This window comes from Ornithorhynchus anatinus, chromosome Y5, assembly GCF_004115215.2.
Source record: "Ornithorhynchus anatinus isolate Pmale09 chromosome Y5, mOrnAna1.pri.v4, whole genome shotgun sequence".
NCBI lineage: Eukaryota > Metazoa > Chordata > Mammalia > Monotremata > Ornithorhynchidae > Ornithorhynchus > Ornithorhynchus anatinus.
In genome coordinates, this window is record NC_053179.1 from 427,535 (window position 1) to 449,643 (window position 22,109).

A 22,109-nucleotide genomic window follows, 5' to 3' on the forward strand; every position below is an offset into this window, starting at 1 on the left:
ATCATTGGTTATTTTTTAGAAGAGCAAAGGTGTTTGCTAAATGATATTTGTAAAGGTTATCCTTGAAGCAGAATATGCTATAGACCACTGTACTTCGGTGTTAATACAGCAGTCGCCACATAGAAAGAACATAAATAGCATCATAATTAGAAATAATAATATTAGGGAGAGGGAGAAGGGGTAACCTGGAGGCAGGAAGAACAGTGAGGAGCCTAATATTGTCATCTGAGAAAACTGATGCATTCTTCTAGTCATGAGGTGATGAGATCAACATTTCCAGAAGGATGATTAGTCAGGGCCTGAAGAAGAATCATATCTTCACTCTATATCCCCCACAACTGTCTCTTTATCAAATAAGTTGGCATTAAAGGAGCAAATTTTGCTGATTGAGCTATAGTAGGAAATCAAGAAGAGGAAGGGGTAGATTCTAGAGATGTTGTGAAGGTAGAACCAACAGGATTTCATTCAATTGAATTCAATTTAATCATTTTATTGAGCACTTTGTACAAAGCATTGTACTAAGCACCTGAGAGAATATATCAATAAATGGACACATTCCTTGCCCCTTGGAGGAGCCTTCCCAGACTGAGCCCTCCCTTTCCCTCTGCTTCTCCCCCCGCCCATTGCCCCTACAGTCCCACCCTCTGCTCTACCCCCTTCCCCACCCTACAGCAGTTGTATGTATTTGTACATATTTATTACTCTATTTTATTAATGATGTGCATTTATTTATGGTTCTATTTATCTATTCTGATGGTAGTGATGCCTGTCTTTTTGTTTTGTTGTCTGTCTCCCCTTTCTAGACTGTGAGCCCATTGTTGGGAACGGATTGTCTCTGTTGCCGCATTGTACTTTCCAAGTGCTTAGTACAGTGTTCTGCACACAGAGAGCATTCAGTAATTATGACTTAATGAATTAATAAGACTTTGAAGGTGGGAAAAGTAATTGTCTGTCAGATGTGAGGAAGGAGGGTGTTCCAGGCTAGAGTCAAGAAATGGGCAAGAAGTCGGTGGCGAGATAGGTGAAATTAAGGTACAATGAGGAGATTAGCGTTAGAGGAGTCAAGTGTGCAGAGTAAGAGAGTAGCAAGGGTGGTGTAAGGGTACAAGGTGATGGAATGCTTTACAACAGATGGTGAGGTGTGTCTATGGGATTCGAAAAACATGTCCAAAACTGAGCTCCTTATCTTCCCTCCCAAGCCCTGTCCTCTTCCTGACTTCCCTATCACTGTGGATGGTACAACCATCCTTCCCGTCTCTCTAGCCCGCAACTTTGGTGTCATCCTTGACTCAGCTCTCTCATTCACCCCAAACATCCAATCCGTCACCAAGACCTGCCACTCTCACCTTTATAATATTGCCAAGATCTGTCCTTTCCTCTCCACCCAAATGGCTATCTTACCTGTACAGGCTCTCATAATATCCCGGCTGGATTATTGTGTCAGCCTTCTCTCTGATTTCCCTTCTTCCCGTCTCTCCCTGCTCCAGTCTATTCTTCATTTCGCTACCCAGCTCATCTTCCTGCAGAAACGCTCTGGGCATGCCACTACCCTTCTTAAAAACCTCCAGTGGTTGCCTATCAACCTCTGCACAAAACAAAAACTTCTTACTCTAGGCTACAAGGCTCTCCATCACCTTGCCCCCTCCTACCTCTCTTCCCTTCTCTCTGTCTACTGCTCACCCTGTAGGCTCCACTCCTCTGCCGCCCACCTCCACACCGTTCCCTGTTCACGCCTATCCCGTTGTCGCCCCCTGGGGCACGTCCTCCCACTGTTCTGGAATGTCCTCCCTCCTCACCTCCGCCAAACTAACCCTCTTCAAAGCCCTACTGAGAGCTCACCTCCTCCAATAGGCCTTCCCAGATTGAGCTTCCCCTTTTCCCTCTGCTCCCTCTCTGCCCCCGCCTTCACCTCCCCTCAGCTAAGCCCCCTTTTCCTCCCACTTCCCCTCTGCTCTTCCCCCTCCCCCTGCTCCTCTCCCCGTCCATTCCCCTCAGCACTGTGCTCGACTGCTCATTTGTATATATTTTTATTACCCTATTTATCTTGTTAATGAGATGTACATCCCCTTGATTCTATTTATTGCTATTGTTTTTGTCTGTCTGCCTCCCCCGATTAGACTGTAAGCCTGTCAATGGGCAGGGATTGTCTCTCTCTGTTGCCGAATTGTACATTCCAATCGCTTAGTACAGTGCTCTGCACAAAGTAAGCTCTCAGTAAATACTATTGAGTGAATGGATGGTCAACCACTGGAAGTTTTTGGGGAGAGGAGAAACTTAGCCTCAACATTTTGCAGAAAAATAATCTGGGCAACAGAGTGAAATATGAATTGGAGTGGGGAGACCCAGATGCTGGGAGGTCAGCAAGAAGTCTGGTACAGTAATCAAGGCAGGATAGGATAAGCAACTGGATTAATGTGGTAGCAGTTTGGATGGAGAGGAAAAGGCAGATTTTAGTGATGTTGTGAAGGCTGAACTGACAGGACTTAGAAAGGATTGAATATGTGAGTTCAATGAAAGAAAGCCAAGGATAGCACCAAGATTACTGGCTTGTGAGACAGGAAGAATGGTAGTGCCGTCTACAATGATCGGTAACCACCAAGGAGGACAGAGTTTGGGTGAGATGATAAGTTCTGTTCTAAACATTTTAAATTTGAGGTGCTGGGAAGACATTCATATAGAGTTGTCTTGAAGGCAGGAGGAATGCAAGACTGCGGAGATGGGAAGAGATCAAGATTGCTGATATAATAATAATAATGATGTTGGTGTTTGTTAAGTGCTTACTATGTGGAGAGCACTGTTTTAAGTGCTGGGGTTATACAGGGTAATCAGGTTGTCCCATGTGAGGCTCACAGTTAATCCCCATTTTACAGATGAAGTAACTGAGGCACAGAGAAGGTTTGGGTATCATACATAGAGATAGTAGTTGAAACAATGGGAGGAAGTGGGCTCTCTAAGTGAGTGGGTGTAGATGGGGAATGGAAAGGAACCCAGGACTGAACCTTGACGACCCGCCATAGTTAGGAGTGGGAGGCAATGTCTCTGTGATAGAGACTGAATGAGTGGACAGAAAGATAGGAGGAGAACCATGAGAGGTCAGTGTCAGTGAAGCTGAGGTTGGATTCTGTTTTCAGGAGAAGTGTTGGTGCACAGTGTCAAAAGTAGCTGAGAGGTTCAAGAGGATTAGGACGGGATATAGGCTTTTGGATTTTGCCAGAAGAAGATCACTTGTGACCTTTGAGAGGGTGGTTTCTGTGGAGTGAGGGAAAAGGGGAGAAACCAAATTGGAGGGGGTCAAGAGATTTGAGGAGAGAAACTTGAGAGAGCGGTGTAGAAAACTCGCCCATGAAGTTGAAAGATTGGAGACGAAAGGTAGGAGCATGATGGGGTGATAACTGAAGGGAGCCATGGGGTCGAGAGGTGTTTTTTTTGGATGGGGGAGATAAGGGCATATTTGAAAGCAGTAGGAAAGAAGCCATAGGAGAACGAACAGACAAAGATGGCTGTTAATGAGAAAAGAAGCCAGGGTTCAAGTGTTTTGAATAATGTGCGAAAGAATGAAATCAGATGCTAATGGAGGGAGTGGTTTTTGAGAGAAGGCAGAAGATCTTCTATAGAGATACTGCCGGGAAAGGTGGGAGAGTTGACAAGGGGGCAGGAGTGGGGAGAGATTAGAAGGGGAAGGGGAGATTTTAGGGAGATCACACCTGCAAATGTCAATTTTCTTAATAGAGAAGGAGGTCAGGTCAAGGGGCAAGGGAAGGGGGGGTAAGGGGTCAGGGGGTTTGAGGAGGGAGTTCAGTGCTTGAAACAACTTGAAACTGTCGACCATCCCCTCTCCTCAACACTTTATCCAAACTTGGCTTCACAGACTCCATCTTCTCCTGGTCCTCCTCATCTCTCTGGCTGTTCGTTCTTGGTCTCCTTCATGGGGTCCTCTTCCCCCTTCCAAATACTAACTGTAGGGGTTCCTCAAGGGTCTGTTTTTGGCCCCCTTCTTTTCTCCATCTATACTCACTCCCTTGGTGAAGTCATTCGCTCCCACAGCTTCAACTATCATCTTTACACAGATGACACCCAAGTCTACATCTCCTCCCCTCTTCTCTACCCTTCCCTCCAGGCTCGTATCTCCTCCTGCCTTCAGGACGTCTCCACCTGGATGTCTGCCCACCACCTAAAACTCAACATGTCCTAGACTGGGCTCTTTATCTTCCTTCCCAAGCCCTGTCCTTTTCCTGACTTTGCTGTCAATGTGGATGGTACCACCATCCTTCCCGCCTCTCAAGCCCTCAACTTGGTGTCATCCTTGACTCAACTTTCTCATTCACCCCACACATCCAGTCAGTCACCAATGCCTGCAGGTCTCATCTTTACAATATCGCCAAGATCCGCCCTTTCCTCTCCATCCAATCGGCTATCTTACTGGTACAAGCTCTCATAATATCCTGGCTGGAGTATTATGTCAGCCTTCTCTCTGATCTCCCTTCCTCCTGTCTCTCCCCACTCCAGCTTATTTCTCATTCCACAGCCCGGATCATCTGCCTGCAGAAATGCTCTGGACATGTCACTCTCCTCCTTAAAAACCTCCAGTGGTTGCCTATCAACCTCCACACGAAACAAATACTTCACACTCTGGGCTTCAAGCTCTCCATCACCTTGCCCGCACCTACCTCTCCTCCCTTCTCTCTTTCTACTGCCCACCCCACACACTCCGCTTCTCTGCTGCTCACCTCTTCACCGTCCCCCTTGACGCCTATCTCACCGTCGACCTCTGGCCCCTGTCCTGCCGCTGTCCTGGAATGCCCTCCCTCCTCACATCTGCCAAACTAATTCTATTCCCCTCTTCAAAGCCCTACTGAGAGCTCACCTCCTCCAAGAGGCCTTCCCAGACTGAGCTTCCCCTCTCTCCCTCTCTGCTCCCCCTCCACCCTCTGCTCCTTCCTCCTTCCCCCCTTCACCGCCCCTCAGCTAAGTCGCCTTTCCCCCCTTTCCCTCTGTTCCTCCCCCTTTCCCTCCCCCCTCCCCTCAACACTGTGCTCATTTGTATATTTTTTATTACCCTATTAATTTTGTTAATGAGAAACATCCCCTGATTAAGTTCTCTTGTTTTTGTCCATCTGTCTCCCCCATTAGACTGTAAACCCATCAGTGGGCAGGGATTGTCTCTGTCTGTTGCCAAATTGTACATTCCAAGCGCTTAGTACAGTGCTCTGCACATAGTAAGTACTCAATAAATACTATTGAATGAATGAATTAATGAATTCACCCCACACATCCAGTGAGTCACCAAAACCTGCTGGTCTCACCTTTACAACGTAGCCAAGATCTTCCCTTTCCTCTCCATCCAAATTGCTACTTTGCTGGTAGAAGGTCTTAAAATATCACGCGTAGATTATTTCATCAGCCTCCTCTCTGATCTCCCATCCTTCTGTCTCTCCCCACTCCCATCTATTCTTCATTCCGCTGCCTGGATTATTTTTCTGCAGAAATGCTCTAGGCATGTCACTCCCATCTTCAAAGACCTCCAGTGGTTGCCTATCAACCTTCGCATGAAACAAAAACTCCTCACTCTTGTTTTCAAAGCTGTCCATCACCTCGCTCTCTACTACCTCATCTCCCTTCTCTCTTTCTACAGCCCGCCCCGTACACTACACTCCTCTGCCGCCAACCTCCTCATGGTCCCTAGTTCTCGCCTATCCCACTGTTGACCCCTGGGCCACGTTTTCCCACTGACCTGGAATGCCCTTGCTCCTTACATCAACCAAACTCTCTTCCCCTCTTCAAAGCCTTACTGAGAGCTCACCTCCACCAAGAGGTCTTCCCAAGCTGAGCCTTCCCTTTCCCTCTACTCCTCCTCCGATCTGCCACAAGGCCTCTTGGAGGAGGTGAGCTCTCAGTAGGGCTTTGAAGAGGGGAAGAGAGTTAGTTTGGCGGAGGTGAGGAGGGAGGGCATTCCAGGACAGCGGTAGGACGTGGGCCAGGGATCGACGGCAGGATAGTCAAGAACGGGGGACGGTGAGGAGGTGGGCGGCAGAGGAGCGGGGCCTACAGGGTGGGCAGTAGAAAGAGAGAAGGGAAGAGAGGTAGGTGCGGGCAAGGTGATGGAGAGCTTGAAGCCTAGAGTGTGAAGTATTTGTTTCGTGTGGTACAAGCTCTCTACTTGTACCTAAGAAGGGGAGTGACACGCTCAGGGTGTTTCTGCAGGAAGATGAGCCAGGCAGCGGAATGAAGAATAGACTGGAGCGGGGAGAGACAGGAGGAAGGGAAATCAGAGAGAAGGCTGACACAACAATCCAGCCGGGATATTATGAGAGCCCATACCAGTAAGATAGCCATTTGGGTGGAGAAGAAAGGACAGATCTTAGCGATATTATTAAAGGTGAGACCGGCAGGTCTTGGTGACGGATTGGATGTGTGGGTTGAATGAGAGAGCCGAGTCAAAGATGATGCCGAGGTTGCGGGCTTGAGAGATGGGAAGGGTGGTCGTACCATCCACAGTGATAGGGAAGTCAGGAAGAGGACAGGGCTTGGGAGGGAAGATAAGGAGCTCAGTTTTGGACATGTTTTAGATGGCGGGCAGACATCCAGGTTGACACGTCCTGGAGGCAGGGGGAGATACAAGCCTGAAGGGAGGGGGAGAGGACAGGGGCAGAGATGTAGATTTATGTGTCATCTGCATAGAGATGATAGTTGTAGCTGTGAGAGCGAATGAGTTCACCAAGGGAATGTGTAGATGGAGAACAGAAGAGGGCCAAGAACTGACCCTTGAGGAACTCCTACAGTTGGAGGATGGGAGGGGGAGGAGGACCCTGCGAAGGAGACCGAGACTGAACAGCCAGAAAGATAAGAGGAGAACCAGGAGAGGATGGAGTCTGTGAAGCCAAGGTGAGACCAGGTGTGGAGGAGAAGGGGATGGTCTACAGTGTCAAAGGCAGCTGAGAGGTCAAGGAGGATTAGGATAGATTAGGAGCCATTGGATTTGGCAAGAAGGAGGTCATGGGTGACCTTTGAGAGAGCAGTCTCGGTAGAGTGGAGGGGATGAAAGCCAGATTGGAGGGAGTCCAGGATGCTTAGTACAGTGCTCTGCACATAGTAAGCACTCAGTAAATATGATTGAATAAATTAATGAATGAACAGCTGGCTAAGGCAATAGACATGGGTATCAATAAGGATAGATAATCAGTAAATAATATTTACTGATTATTTGAGTGCCAGAGTTCATTGTGAAGAGGAAGGAGTACAGCCAAGAAGTATTGTGGAGGAAATTCTGGTGATATTTAGCAACACACTGAACAAAAGTATAAATGCAGGAAAGAGTCAAGAGTTGGCATGGAGGCTATGAGCTGCAGGAATGGGAAAATGGAGGCATTGTTCACTGTAATGAGAAAATTGGAAATTTTAGCTATTTTGAATATATCGTACTGGTGAGTTGCGGCAATGATGTTAATAATGGTGATGTTGATGATGATGATGGTTTTTATAAGTCTCTTACTCTATCCAAAGATAATGAGATGGAACTAAAATCCTATCCCACATGGAACTTACAGGGTGAACAGATATATTACCTCCGTTTTGCAGACATCAGAGAAGTTGTATTGCCCAAGTGGACAAGTAGCGATACCGGGGCTAGATTTTGCATCCTCTGACTCTTGAAAAGAGCATTAGGTCATCTTCCTCCTTTGTCCTAAGACAAGAGGAAATGTGAGATGAAGTGAAAAAGAAAGATTGCAGTATTAAATAGTTTTAGGAGTTATCCACATTGATGTGGCAGCCGTTGTCATGGGAGCAGATGAACTCCCTGACAGAGTCAATCTGTCAGTGGTATTTATTGAGCCTTACTGTACTAAAAGTTTGGGAAAATAGAGTACAACAGAGTTATTAGATGTTCCCTCCCACATCGAGCTTACAGTCTAAATGAGTTTATACCAAAAATTAGTGAGGATCCCAGGGCAGAACCGTGTTGGAAACCCAAGAGAATCAGTGGAAAAAGTGAATTGTGTCAGGATGAGGTGACAACCACTTTCCTCTGCTTTAAAGCCTGATTGAAGGCACATCTTCTCCAAGAGGCCTTCTCAGATTAAGCCCCACTTTACCTCATCTCTGTTCCCTTCTGCATCCCCTCAATTGCTCCCTTTGCTCTTGCCCCTCCCAGCCCAACGTACTTAAGTATATACCTTTAATTTTATTTATTCCTTTGCTCTTCTCTGTCTCCAGCCCCAAAGCACTTATGTATATATCTGTAATTTTATTAATTTGTATTGATATGTGTCTCACCCATTCTAGGCTGTCAGCTCATTGTGGGCAGGGAATGTCACCATTTATTGTATTTTCCCAAGTGTTTAGTACAGTTCTCTGCACACAGTAAGCACTCAGTAAATACAGTTGAAGAAAGATTAGGATACACCAGAGCAGTTCTATGTGAGTCCTTGATAAGAGCAGATTCACTAGAGTGGAAAATGTGAAAGTTGACAGTAGAGGGTGAAGAGGGTAGTTGCAGAAGAAGTAGAGACCCAGTGGATGCACTCAGTCCACTGTGAAGGGATTTGGACAAAAAGACTTTCTTAATTTAGGAGAAAATGATTTTTCAAAGGAAACAAGTCATCAGAAAGTGAGAGGTTGAAGAGAGTGGTAAAGCAGTGAAGGGAGGGCAAGTGTTTCAAAACTGTAAGAAGTTCAGAGTGGGTCCTGCAGTAATGGGACTTTGTCTCTTCTAATTCATTCTTTCATTCAATTGTATTTATTGAGCACTTACTGTGTGCAGAGCACTATACTAAGTGCTTGGGAAAGTATAATACAGCAATTAAGAGAGGCTGTCCCTGCCCACCATGAGCAGTCTAGATTAAACAAATAAAAGTAAACATATCAATATCAGAAAATAAAATTACAGATATATACCTAAGTGCTGTGGGATGGGGAGAGGGGGGAAAAGCAAAGGAAATGAGTCAGGGTGATGTGGAAGAGAGTGGGAGATTAGAAGAAGTGGGTCTTAGTCTGGGAAGCCTTCTTGGAGGAGATTGCCTTCAGTAAGGCTTTGAAGTGGGGATGAAAGTAATTGGTGGATTTGAGGAGGGAGGGCTTTCTAGTCCAGAAGTAGGACATGAGCCAGAGGTCCCGGCAAGACAGGCGAGATACAGGCACAGTGAGAAGGTTAGCATCTGAGGAGCGAAGTGTGCGGACTGGGTTGTATAAAAAAGCATCTCCTATCAATCTCCATATCAAGCCAATAATGAGGGGTTTTTTTTTAATATGAAGGTGGATAGGCAAACACTGGAGATTTCTGAGGTGTGAAAATTTCTGAAGAAAGATAATCTGGTCAGCGGAGTGAAGTATGGACTGGTGTAGGGAGAGGCGGGAGTTTGGGAGGTCAGAAAGTAGGCTGATGCAGTAATCTAGGTGGGATAGGTTGAGTGATTGTACTAACATGGTAGCAGTTTGGGTGGAGAGGAAAGCGTGGATTTTAGCAATGTTGTGAAAGTAATTCGTGCTTTTAATTCTGCCCCTTCACAACTTATAAAAATACTTGCATCATTCCTCTCTCCTTTTGGCCACCATCATCAACCACTCTCTACTTTCTAAAATGCCAGTTTGACCCTTATCCTAAAAAAACCCTCGTAACCCCACTACACCTTTTAGCTGTTGCCTCATTTTCGTCAGTCAGTTATGTACACAGCATTATTTTATGGCTTGAGAAAGTACAATGTAATGTCATTGGTAGACACAACACCTTTCCATACGAAGAAGCTTACAGCATGGAGAGGGGAGTCAGGCATTAAGAAAATAAAAGATGCGAGCATAAGGATATGTTCATAAGTGTGATGGAGCTGGGATTGAGATAATTGTCCAAGGATTTAAGGGCTGTTCTTGCACGTGCCTAACCAACACACAAGGGAAAATAAGAGCAGCGTGGCTTAGTGGAAAGAGCTTGGATTTGGGGTTGAGAGATCATGCTGTTCTAATCCCAGCTCCATTTGTTAGTTGTGTGACTTTGGGCAGGTCACTTAACTTCTCTGTGCCTCAGTTACCTCATCTGTAAAATGGGGATTAAGACTGTGAGTCCTACATGGGACAACCTGACAATCTTGTATCTACCCCAGCACTTAGAAGAGTGCTTGGCACATAGTAAGTGCTTAAAAAATACCATCATTATTGTTACTATAGGGTAAAAACTCGGGGCTTAAGTCAATGTACCATCTTTCCATATTTCTCAAACTGGGTGTTTACTCCTGCTGCCTCTTCTTCTTCTCTTCCAACTCCTTGACCCTTTAAAATATTGCTTTCATCCTTCTACCCACTGAAAGTGCTTCTCCAAGAACACCAGTCACCACTTTCTGGCCAAATTAAATGATCTCTTCTTCTCCCTAATCCTCTTGACGTCTCAGTTACCTGTGAAGACAGTTAATTCACCATACATCTTCTTTCACTGTTGGTCACTTTGCACTCGTGTCCTCTCTTTTATTCCTGGAGTTTCCTTTCCTTCCTTTTACTTCCTTCACATCTGGTAGTCCATTGCTCTCTGGAAAGCCCTTCTGAAATACCATGCTGCATCACTGCATCATCATCCTTTCTGACCTCTCAACCTCCTGTCTCTCTCTATTTCAGTTTATACTTCACTCTTCTGCCCAGATTATCTTTCTACAGAAACCTTCTGGGCAGGTCAACCCCCCGCTCAAAAATCTCCAGTGGTTGCCTATCAATCTCCTTATCTAGGAATAACTCCTCACTATTAAGAGTCAAAGCTCATCACCCTGCCCCCTCGTACCTCTCCTCTTTTCTCTTCTTCTACATCCTGCACACTTTGCTCCTCTGGTGCTAACCTTCTCAATGTGCCTCGTTCTCACCTGGCCCATGTCCTACCTCTGGCCAGGAATCCCCTCCCTCCTCAAATCCGCCCAACACTTACTCTTCCCCCCTTTAAAAAGTTAATGAAGGCTCACCTTCTCCAAGAGGCTTTCCCAGACTAAGCTCCCCTTTCCCTCAGATCCCTCTCCCCTCTGCATCGTCCTGACTCGCTTCCTTAGTGCTTAATATTGTGCTTTGCTCACAATAAATGCTCAATAAATATAATTGAATTGCATCGAATCAAATGGAATCCTTTGGTCTACCTTCACAACATCTCTAGAATCCTCCCCTTCCTCCTTAGGGGAAGTCGAAGTCATGTGGTTTAGGGGAAAGAGCACGGGCTTGGGAATCAGAGGTTGTGGGCTCTAATCCCGGCTCCGCCACTTGTTAGCTGTGTGACTTTGGGCAAGTCAGTTCACTTCTCTATGCCTCAGTTACCTCATCTATAAAATGGGGATTAAGACGGAATTAAGGGGATTAACCCCACATGGCACAACCTGATTACTTTATATCTCCCCCGGTGCTTAGAACAGTGCTTGGCATCTAGTAAGGGCTTGACATCATCATCATCATCATCATTATTATGATTGCCCACTGCAGCTCAGTCTGCAAACTCTGCTACTCTAATGTGAATTTACTCACTTATTTCAGCAACCTGGAACTCCTGCTTCCTTCATATCTGACAAATCCTCACTTCCACCTCTTTCAGAGTCCTCGTAACATTACATCTCCTCCAAGAGGTCTTATCCCATCCAGCCTCCATTTTCCCTATTCACCTTCCTCTGTGTTCCCTATGTACTGTGGCTGTCCCTTTTGAGCACTTGATTACCACACATTAGCCTCCCAGCACCTGTGTACATAGCAGTGACTTTTATTTATATTAATGCCTCTCTCCTCTAGACCATAATCTCACCAAGGGCAGGGAACATGTCCTATCATTCATCATTCAGTAGTAATTATTGAGCACTTATTATGTGCAGAGCACTATACTGAGTGCTTGGGAAAGTACGTTACAACAATAAACAAATACAGACTCTGCCCACAAAGAGCTTATTGTCTAAAGTCATGGAGACAGACATCAATACAATAAATAAATTACAGATATGTACATAAGTGAGGTAGATCTGGGAGGCAGGGAGAGCAAAGGAAGCAAGTCAGGGCGATGCAGAAGAGAGTGGGAATGAGGAAAGGTGGGACTCACTTTGGGAAGGCCTTTGGAGGAGTTGTGACTTCATTAAAGCTTTGAAGGTGGGGAGAGTAATTGTCTGTTGGATTTGAGGAGGGAGGGTGATCTAGGCCAGAGGCAAGACGTGGGCTGGTATTGGCGGCAGGGTAGGCGAGAATAAGACACAGTGAAAAAGTTAGCACTAGAGGAATGAAGTTAGCAGGCTGAGTTACAGAAGGAGAGAAATAAGATGGGGAAGGAGGAGGCAAAGTGGTGGAGTGCTTTAAAGTCAGTGGTGAGGAGTTTTTTTTGATGCTTAGGTGGATGAGCAACAACTGGAGGTTTTTGAAGAGCTGGATGACGTCCTGAATTTATTGTAGAAAAATGATCTCGGCAGCAGAGTGAAGTGTGACCTGGAGTGTGGAGAGAGGGTGCTGGGAGGTCAGCAAGGAGGCTGGTGCAGTAATCCAGGTGGGATAGGATGGGTGATTGTATTAACGTTGTAACAGTTTGGATGGAGAGGAAAGGGTGGATTTCAGCTGTGTTGTGAAGTCGGAACCGGCATTATTTAATCGTGGATTACTGCTCTGTGAGACAGGAAGGATGGTGGTGCCATCTATGGAGATGGGAAAGTCAAGAGGAGGACAAGGTTTGGGTGGAAAGATAAGGAGCTCTGTTTTGGACAAGTTAAGTTTGAGGTGACTGGAGTACAACCAAGGAGAGGTGTCTTGAAAGCAGAAGGAATTGGGAGGCTGCAGAGAGGGAGAGAGATCAGGGCTGGAGATGTAGATATGGGTATCATACACATAGAGGTGGTAGTTGAAGTCATAGGAGTGAATGATTTCTCCAAGTGAGTGGGTATAGATGGAGAGTAGAAAGGCACTCAGAAGTGAACCTTGAGGGAGGCGGGAGGCAGAGGAGGGGCCTGTGAAGGAGTCTGAGAATGAGCAGCCAGAGAGATAGGAGAACCAGGAGAGGACAGTGTCAAAGGCAGCTGAGAGGTCGAGGAGAATTAAGATGGAGAAGAGGCTGTTGGATTTGGCAAAAGGAGATCATTGGTGACCTTTGAGAGAATGGCTTCTCTGAAGTGAAGGGGATGAAAACCAGATTGGAGGGGGTCAAAGAAAGAATTGGAGGAGAGGAATTTGAGATAGTGGGTGTAGATAATACATTTAAGGCATTTGAAGAGAAATGGTAGGAGAAAGATTGGGTCAAGAAAGGTTTTTTTTTAGGATAGGAAAGGAAAGACAAAGCCATGATTGAAGGCAGTGGGGTCAAAGCCATTGGAAAACGAACGGTTGAAGATGGCTAATAGTGAGGGAAGAAGGGAGGGGCCAAGAGTTTTGATAAGGTGTGAGTAATGGAAGTCAAATGTGCAGGTGGAAGGGGTGGAAGGACGCAGTAGATGTCCTCTAGAAATACTTCTGGGGAAGATGGGAGGGTTGAAGAAGGGACCTGAGGCGGGAGGGACTGAGGAGGCGCAGAGAGATTTTGGGGAATTCACTCCTGATGGTGTTAATTTTCTTGATAAAGTAGGTGACCAGGTCACCTGTTATATCGTACTCTTGCAAATGCTTCGTTTGGTGCTTTGCACAGATTAATCTCTCAATAAATAAGATTGATTGAGCAATCCATCCAACCTACACCACTGATCCCAACACTCATCATATCCTGTCTTAACTGCTGCACAGCCTCCTCGCTGAGCACTCTGCTTCTTGTCTCTCCCTACTCTAGTCCATACTTCATTCTGTTGCCTGGATCAGTTTTCTGAAAAACTACTCAGTCCACTTCTCCCCACTCCTCAAAAACCTCCAATCGTTATCTATCCACCTCTGCTTTAAACAGAAGCTCTTCACATTCAATCATTCATTCATTCATTCATTCATACTTATTGAGCACTTACTGTGGGCAAAGCACTATACTAAGCACTTGGGAAAGTACAATACAACAAACAGACACATTCCCTGCACACAATGAGCTCACAGTCTAGAGGGGGAGGCTGATATAAATATACATATATATACATATATGCATGCATACATAAATAGATTGGTGCATATATATGTAAATATATATGTGTTGTGGGGCTGAAAGTAGGATGAATGAAAAAGCAGGTCAGGGTGATGCAGAAATGAGTGGGAAAAGAGGAGGGGGGCTTCATCAGGGAAGGCTTCTTAGGGGAGATGTGCCTTCAGTAAGGCTCTGATGTGGTGGGAGAGCAATTATCTGTCTGATATGGGGAGGGAGGGCATTCCTGGCCAGAGGCAAGATGTGGGCAAGAGGTCAATGGTGAGATATAGAAAATCGAAGTACAGTGAGGTTAGCATTAGAGGAATGAAGTGTGCAGGCTTGGTTGTAGTAAGAGAGTTAGTGAGGTCAGGTAAGAGGAGGCAAAGTGATTGAGGGCTTTAAAGCCAATGGACAGGAGTTTTTGTTTCATAAGGAGGTGGATGGGCAACCACTGAAATTTCTTGAAGAGTAGGGAAACATGGTCTGAATATTTTTGAAGGAAAATACTCTGGGCAACAGAGTGGAGTATGGACTGCAGTGGGGAGAGACAAGCGTCAGGGATGTCAGCAAGAAGGGTAATCAAGCCTAGATAGGATAAGTGCTGATATTAATGTGGTAGCAGTTTGAATGAGGGGCAGATTTTAGCCATGTTGTGAAGGTAGAAATGACAGGATTTAGTGATGACTTGAACATGTAGGTTGAATGATGGAGAGGAGTCAAGGTTAATGCCAAGGTTACAGGCTTGTGAGATAGGAAGGATGGTGCTGTCACCAGTGATGGGATTAATAATAATAATACTTTTCTAAGCATTTACTATATTTACTAAGTGCTGGGACAAATAAAACATAATTAAGTCCACATGGGACTTATGGTCTAAGTAGGATGGAGAACAGATTTGGCAGCTGAGTCACAGAGAAGTAAAATGACTTGCCCAAGGTAACACAGCAAGTAAGAGGCTTAGCAAGTAATGTGTGTCAAGCACTGCACTCAGTCAATGCTTTTCTTCTTATCTTACCTCTAGAATATAAACTCTAATGATGTAGTGTTATGGGCAGGGATTGTTACTACCAATTTTGATGTATTGTTCTCTCCCAAGCAGTTAGTACCGTGCTCTGCACATAGTAAGCACTCACATTGTAGTTACTCAAATAGTAAACACATACTACTACTAATAATAACAACAGTAGTAATATAGTAATTGTAGCATTTAAGCTCATACTGTGTGCCAGGCACTGTACTTAGCCCTATGGTGGACACAGTTCCTGTTATTCATTCATTCAATCATATTTTTTGAGTGCTTACTGTGTACAGAGCCCTGTACTAAGTACTTGGGAGAGTACAGTATAACAGGCCATATGGGCTAACAGTCTCATTCTCCATTTTAAAGAAGAGGTAATTGAGGCACAGAGAAGTGAAGTAACTTGCTTGAGGTCACACAGCACCAGAATCAGAACCCACAACCTTCTGACTGGTTACATTGTTGATCTCCTACTACAGCTCTACTATACACTCCACTCCTCTAACACCAGCCTACTTTTTTGTACCTTGATCTTGTCTGTCTCACCACTATTTTTAGCTCATATTTTCCCTTGAAAGCTGCCCCCACTTCATGTACGACAGTCTAGTTCATTCAGTAGTATTTATTGAGCGCTTACTATGTGCAGAGTACTGTACTAAGCGCTTGGAATTTACAATTCGGCAACAGATAGATACAATCCCTGCCCATTGACGGGCTTACAGTCTAATCACTTTATTCACTTTCAAAACACACCTAAAATCACAGTGTCTCCTATACGCCTTCTCTGACCAGACCCTTAATTTCCCCTACCACCCTTTGCATCAATTGTGCTTAGGCTGGGAACCCTGTAAGCACTTTGATACCCACTCCATCCCCTCTGTACTTACGTATGAGAAGCAGCGTGAGTCAGTGGAAAGAGCCTGGGCTTGAGAGTTCATGGGTTCAAATCCTGGCTCTGCTGCTTGCCAGCTGTGTGACTTTGGGCGAGTCACTTAACTTCTCTGTGCCTCAGTTACCTCATCTGTAAAATGGGGATTAAAAAACTGTGACCCCCACATGGGACAACCTGATCACCTTGTATCTCGCCAGTGCTTAGAACAGTGCTTTGCACATAGTAAGTGCTTAACAAATACCACCATCATTATATAAGAATTCTTACCCTCTACTATTTTCCCTATCTATAATCTATTTCAGTGACTGTCTCCCCACTCTATACTATAAGTACCTCATGTTCATTTTTAGCAAGTCTGTTTTATCATACTTCCCCAGGTACTGAATTCAGTGCTCTGAACACAGTAGGAACTGTCCTGAATACCACTGATGGTTGTTTACTCCCAGTAGTGAGCAATTGTAATAAGAAGTAATTAAGAACTTGGGGGATTTATAAGGTGTGATACTTGCCCTCCTGGACCGTAATCTAAAGATGTACTCAAGTAGAAGAACGTAAGTCTTAGTAAATAAGTAATATTTATTGAGCAGCAGTTACATGCAGAGCAGAGACCAAGCAGTCAGAAAAATGTGATTAATTAGTAGATTCTAACTTGTCCCTAAGAACTTAGAAGAAATGCTATACTGAGTTAAGTCAGTGGTCCATCCTACTCAGTATTCTGTCTTTCACCCTATCCCTCTATGCAATTTGACAACTTTGTTTTTCCCTTCACTTCTCCATTTTTAGGAACTGGAGAAAGTGGAAAGAGCACATTTATTAAACAAATGAGAATAATTCATGGTTCTGGCTATTCAGAAGAGGACAAGAGAGGTTTCACGAAGTTGGTATATCAGAACATCTTTACTGCAATGCAGTCAATGATCAGGGCCATGGAGACATTGAAGATCCTTTTCAAGCACGAGCAGAATAAGGTGAGCATAGACTTCATTATTGAAACAGACATTCCTCTAATAGTTCACTGTGCATAATTCTTAAATTTGTGTAGGACTGATTCCTTACTGCGAGTTTTGTTTGGCCAGTGGTATGCTGCACTGTGGTTGAAAAAAACATCCATTATCATGCTCTGCTGCTTTTTCTCTTTCATCCCTACCTATGATCATTAAATTTTCATTACTTAGGTATATAGTTTTTAGGTGAGGCCCAGTTGTCAGTACCTGCAGCATATCAGGAAGAGAAGCTTTAGTCCTGAGGCCTGGTCATGCATTTTTGAGTACTGGTAAACTGGAAAGTATCAGGAGCCTCCCTAAGAAGCCAGCTGGACTTGGAAAAAAACTAACTTACCTAATTTTACTGTTTTTCATGAAGTTTACTCCAGAAGGTATTCCATCGTCTTTCCTCCTGGATTCAGAAATTTTTAAAAATTTGAATTAGAAACCCATTAGCTCTCCATGGTGACCTCACTTCCTCACCCAAATCTGAGGGCCTATTAAACTTGATTTCTATTGGTGTCTATTTTTAAGGGCTTTTATTTTAGTCAAAAAAAAGCATTAGGCTAGCATTAAAAATAGGAGGAATTTTGGTCCCAAGTGTAGTTTAAATTAATTCATGTTTAAAAATAATTTCAGATAATAATAATAATGTTGGTATTTGTTAAGCGCTTACTATGGGCCGAGCACTGTTCTAAGCGCTGGGGTAGACACAGGAGAATCAGGTTGTCCCACGTGGGGCTCACAGTCTTAATCCCCATTTTACAGATGAGGTAACTGAGGCACCGAGAAGTTAAGTGACTTGCCCAAAGTCACACAGCTGACAAGTGGCAGAGCCGGGGTTCGAACCCATGATCTCTGACTCCAAAGCCCATGCTCTTTCCAGTGAGCCACGCTGCTTCCATAATGTTGGTATTTGTTAGTGCTTACTATGTGCCGAGCACGGTTCTAAGTGCTGGGGTAGATACAGGGTAATCAGGTTGTCCCACGTGAGGCTCACAATCCCCATTTTACAGATGAAGTAACTGAGGCACCGAGAAGTCAAGTGACTTGCCCACAGTCACACAGCTAAGTGGCAGAGCTGGGATTCGAACTCATGACCTCTGACTCCCAAGCCCGTGCTCTTTCCACTGAGCCACGCTGCTTCACATATTTTATTTTCCTCTCATCTCTTCCCCCACCATTAAATTTGTGGATAATTCACCCAGGGTTGATCAAAACCTAGTCCAAAATAAAAATTAGTGCTCATCACAAGATTTAGCTGAGGTTGAAAACCTTTCATCTCAAGTATTGATTTGAAATGAAGTGATGACCAGCACTGCAAATTGCTGTCATAAACTGAGTTTTGAAAACCACATTAGGATTATGATTAATAATAATTATTAAAAATAATTATTATAATTGTTATTGTTGGGGATTAAGACTGGGAGCCCCATGTGGGACAACCTTATCACCTTGTATCTCCCAGCGCTTAGAACAGTGCTTTGCACATAGTAAGCGCTTAACAAATACCATTATTATTATTATTATTGTGGTATTCATTAAGTGCTTACTATGTCCTAAACGTTGATTTAAGTGTTGAGGTAGATGGAAGTTAATCAGGTTGGATACAACCCATGCACCACATGGGGCTCATACTCTTCATCCCCGTTTTGCAGATGAGATAAATGAGGCTCAGAGAAGTTAATAATAATTTTAATATTTGGTAAGTGCTTACTGTGTGTCAGGGACTGAACTAAGCGTTGGGTTAGGTACAGGCAAATCAGGTTGGACACAATCCCTGTCCCAAGTGGGGCTCATAGTTTCAATCTCCATTTTGCAGATGAAGTAACTGAGGCTCAGGGAAGTGAAGTGAATTGCCCAAGGTCACACAGAAGACAAATGGTCGAGTTGGGTTTAGAACCCATGAATTTCTGGCTCCCAGATGCTTGCACTATCCACTACACAAGGCTGCTTCTCCAGTGACTTGCCCAAGGTCACATGGAGACATGAGATGGAGCCAGGATTAGAACCCAAGTCCTTCCGACTCCCAGGCCCTTTCTCTATCTACTAAGGCCTTCTGCTTCTCTTATTCATTCGTTTGTTCATTCATCCATTCATATTTATTGAGCGCTTACTGTGTGCAAAGCATTTGATTTTAATTGAATTTTAATTTTAGCATTTGGGAGGGTACAATATAACAATAAGCAGACACATTCCCTGCCCACATCGAGTTTACAGTCTGGTGGGTGACTGAGTACCCTTTTAATCTTTGATTAAAAGTGGGAGGTAAGAGCACTGGAATTGAAGTTTTAGCAATTGGGTTAGTAGTTTTTTATTGTTGTTTTTGGGGAGGGTTTTTTGGTTTTTATGGTATTTGTTAAGCACTTACTATATGCCAGAAAGAGTGCTAAGTGTTGGGGTCGATTCATGTCTCATATGGGGCTCACAGTTTTAATCCCCATTTGACAGACATAATTGAAGCACAGATAAGTTAACTGACTTTACAGAGGCCATGCAGCAGAAAAGTGGCAGAACTGGGATTAGAACCCATATCCTTCTGTCTCCCAGTCCTGTGCTGTATTCATGGTGACACTCTCTCATATTTTGAATTGTATACTGAAGACAAAGCTGAAGTACTAGAGAGGGTAAAAAAGACTTCGAAGATATGACCTCTGGTCTCAAAAATTGGTTGGGAGATAGAGAATTTCAGTTCTAGAACTGTTAAATTCATTCCTTCAGGTATATTTGTTGAGTGCTTACTGTGTGCGAAGCACTGTTGTAAGAGCTTAAGAGAGTACAATACTAAAACAAACAGACACATTCCCTGCCCTCAACATGCTTGCAGTCTACTTCATTAATTATTCATATTTACTGAGCGCTTACTGAGTTCAGATTACTGTACTAAGCTCTTAATAATTATGGTATTTGTTAAGCACTTACTTTGTGCTTAGCACCATTCTAAGCACTGGGGTAGATACTGGGGTAGATACAGGGTAATCAGGTTGTCCCACATGGGGCTCACAGTCTTAATTCCCATTGTACAGATGAGGTAACTGAGTTGCAGAGAAGTAAAGTGATTTACTCAAGGTCACCCAGCAAATGTGGCAGAGCTGGGATTACAGCCTACATTCTCTGAATTCAAAGCCGTGCAATTACCACTAGGCCACGCCACTTCTGGGTTCTGCAGAGTACTGAAAAATTGTACTCTTTTTCACTCAATTAATATAACTGAATGAATGAATTTAACAGTTATAGAACTGAAGTTAATGTTGGTATTTGTTAAGCGCTTACTATGTGCCGAGCACTGTTCTAAGCACTGGGGTAGACACAGGGGAATCAGGTTGTCCCACGTGGGGCTCACAGTCTTAATCCCCATTTTACAGATGAGGGAACTGAGGCACCGAGAAGTAAAGTGACTTGCCCAAAGTCACACAGCTGGCAAGTGGCAGAGCCGGGGTTCGAACCCATGACCTCTGACTCCAAAGCCCGTGCTCTTTCCAGTGAGCCACGCTGCTTCTCAATCTCCCAACCAATTTTTGAGACCAGAAGTCATATCTTCAAAGACTTGTTTACCATCTCTAGTACTTCAGTGCTGTCCTCAGTAAACAACTCAAAAAATGACAGAATATTCATTCATTCAATAGTATTTATTGAGCGCTTACTATGTGCAGAGCACTGTACTAAGTGCTTGGAATGTACAAATTGGCCACAGATAGAGACAGTCCCTGCCCTTTGACGGGGACTGTTGGGGAGTCTAATCGGGGGAGACAGGCAGACAAGAACAATGGCAATCAATAGAGTCAAGGGGAAGAACATCTCATAAAAACAATGGCAAATAGATAGAATCAGGGTGATGTACATCTCATTAAACAAAATGAATAGGATGATGAAGATATATATAGATGAGCGGATGAGTACAGTGCTGAGGGGGTGGGACGGGAGAGGGGGAGGAGGAGAGGGAAAGGGGGAGAGGAGGGTTTAGCTGCAAAGCGGTGAAGGGGGCGGGTAGAGGGAGCAGAGGGAAAAGGGGGGAGATCAGTCGGGGAAGGCCTCTTGGAGGAGGTGAGCTTTAAGTAGGGATTTGAAGAGGGGAAGAGAATTAGATTGTCAGAGGTGAGGAGGGAGGGCGTTCCAGGACAATAGGAGGACGTGGCCCAGGGGTCGACAGCGGGATAGGCGAGACCAAGGGACGGTGAGGAGGTGGGCGGCAGAGGAGCGGAGAGTGCGGGGTGGGCAGTAGAGAGAGAGAAGGGAGGAGAGGTAGGAAGGGGTAAGGTGATGGAGAGCCTTGAAGCCTAGAGTGAGGAGTTTTTGTTTTGTGTGGAGGTTGATAGGCAACCACTGGAGGTTTTTAAGAAGGGGAGTGACATGCCCAGTATCACTGTGAATACAGCATAGGACTGGGAGTCAGAAGAATACGGGTCCTAATCCCAGTTCTGCCACTTTTCTGCTGCATGGCCTCTGGAATGTCAGTTATTTATCCATGTTTCATTTATCTCTGAAATATTTAGGTGTTTTCCAAAACCATTCTTTAATACCAGCTTCCAACGGATATCTGGTCTCTGGGTTTTGGACTGGAGCCTTGATCTTTCTGAATTAATGAAGTTGCTAAGATAGTTGGGTTAAAATGTTGTTTTTAAAGAAAGAACAAGTGGATCTATGTAGCCATGAACATGTCTTAAGAAGAAAATTTAGCAGTAATAACCTCCAAATTATGATTGACTCATTCTGGTGATCTTGAGATAGAATTTTATCAAGGAGACTTTATCTTTTGAGTTTTAAATTTTTAAAAATAGAAACAATTCAATTTGTGGCAGGAATACCTAGATCTAACAGCGTAAAGCCACTCCCTCCTGTTTTCTTCACTCTGTCTTCTCCCATAATTTCTTAAATAATAATAATAATAATAATAATGGTATTTCTTAAGCACTTACTATGTGCAGAGCACTGTTCTAATCGCTGGAGTAGATACAGAGTAATTAGGTTGTCCCACGTGAGGCTCACAGTTAATCCCCATTTTACAGATGAGGTAACTGAGGCACAGAGAAGTTAAGTGACTTGCCCACAGTCACACAGCTGCCAAGTGACAGAGCCAGGGTTCGAACCCATGACTTCTGATTCCCAAGCCCAGGCTCTTTCCACCTAGCCATGCTACTTCTCTCTGTTAGGATTTGGAAAATGATCACTAATACTGAAAACACCCAACTGAACCTTCTCTGCAAA

General features: G+C 44.4%; 1 protein-coding gene across 1 annotated transcript in view; it reads left to right on the forward strand.

Annotated features, from left to right (window-relative positions):
• Window positions 1-22,109, forward strand: part of LOC114808753 (guanine nucleotide-binding protein subunit alpha-11-like) — a 99,631-nt gene that overhangs the window by 8,763 nt on the left and 68,759 nt on the right. The window contains exon 2 of the mRNA XM_029056587.2: window positions 16,705-16,889. Within this exon, the coding sequence (XP_028912420.1) occupies window positions 16,705-16,889 (185 nt within the window). The remainder of the gene's footprint in view (window positions 1-16,704; window positions 16,890-22,109) is intronic.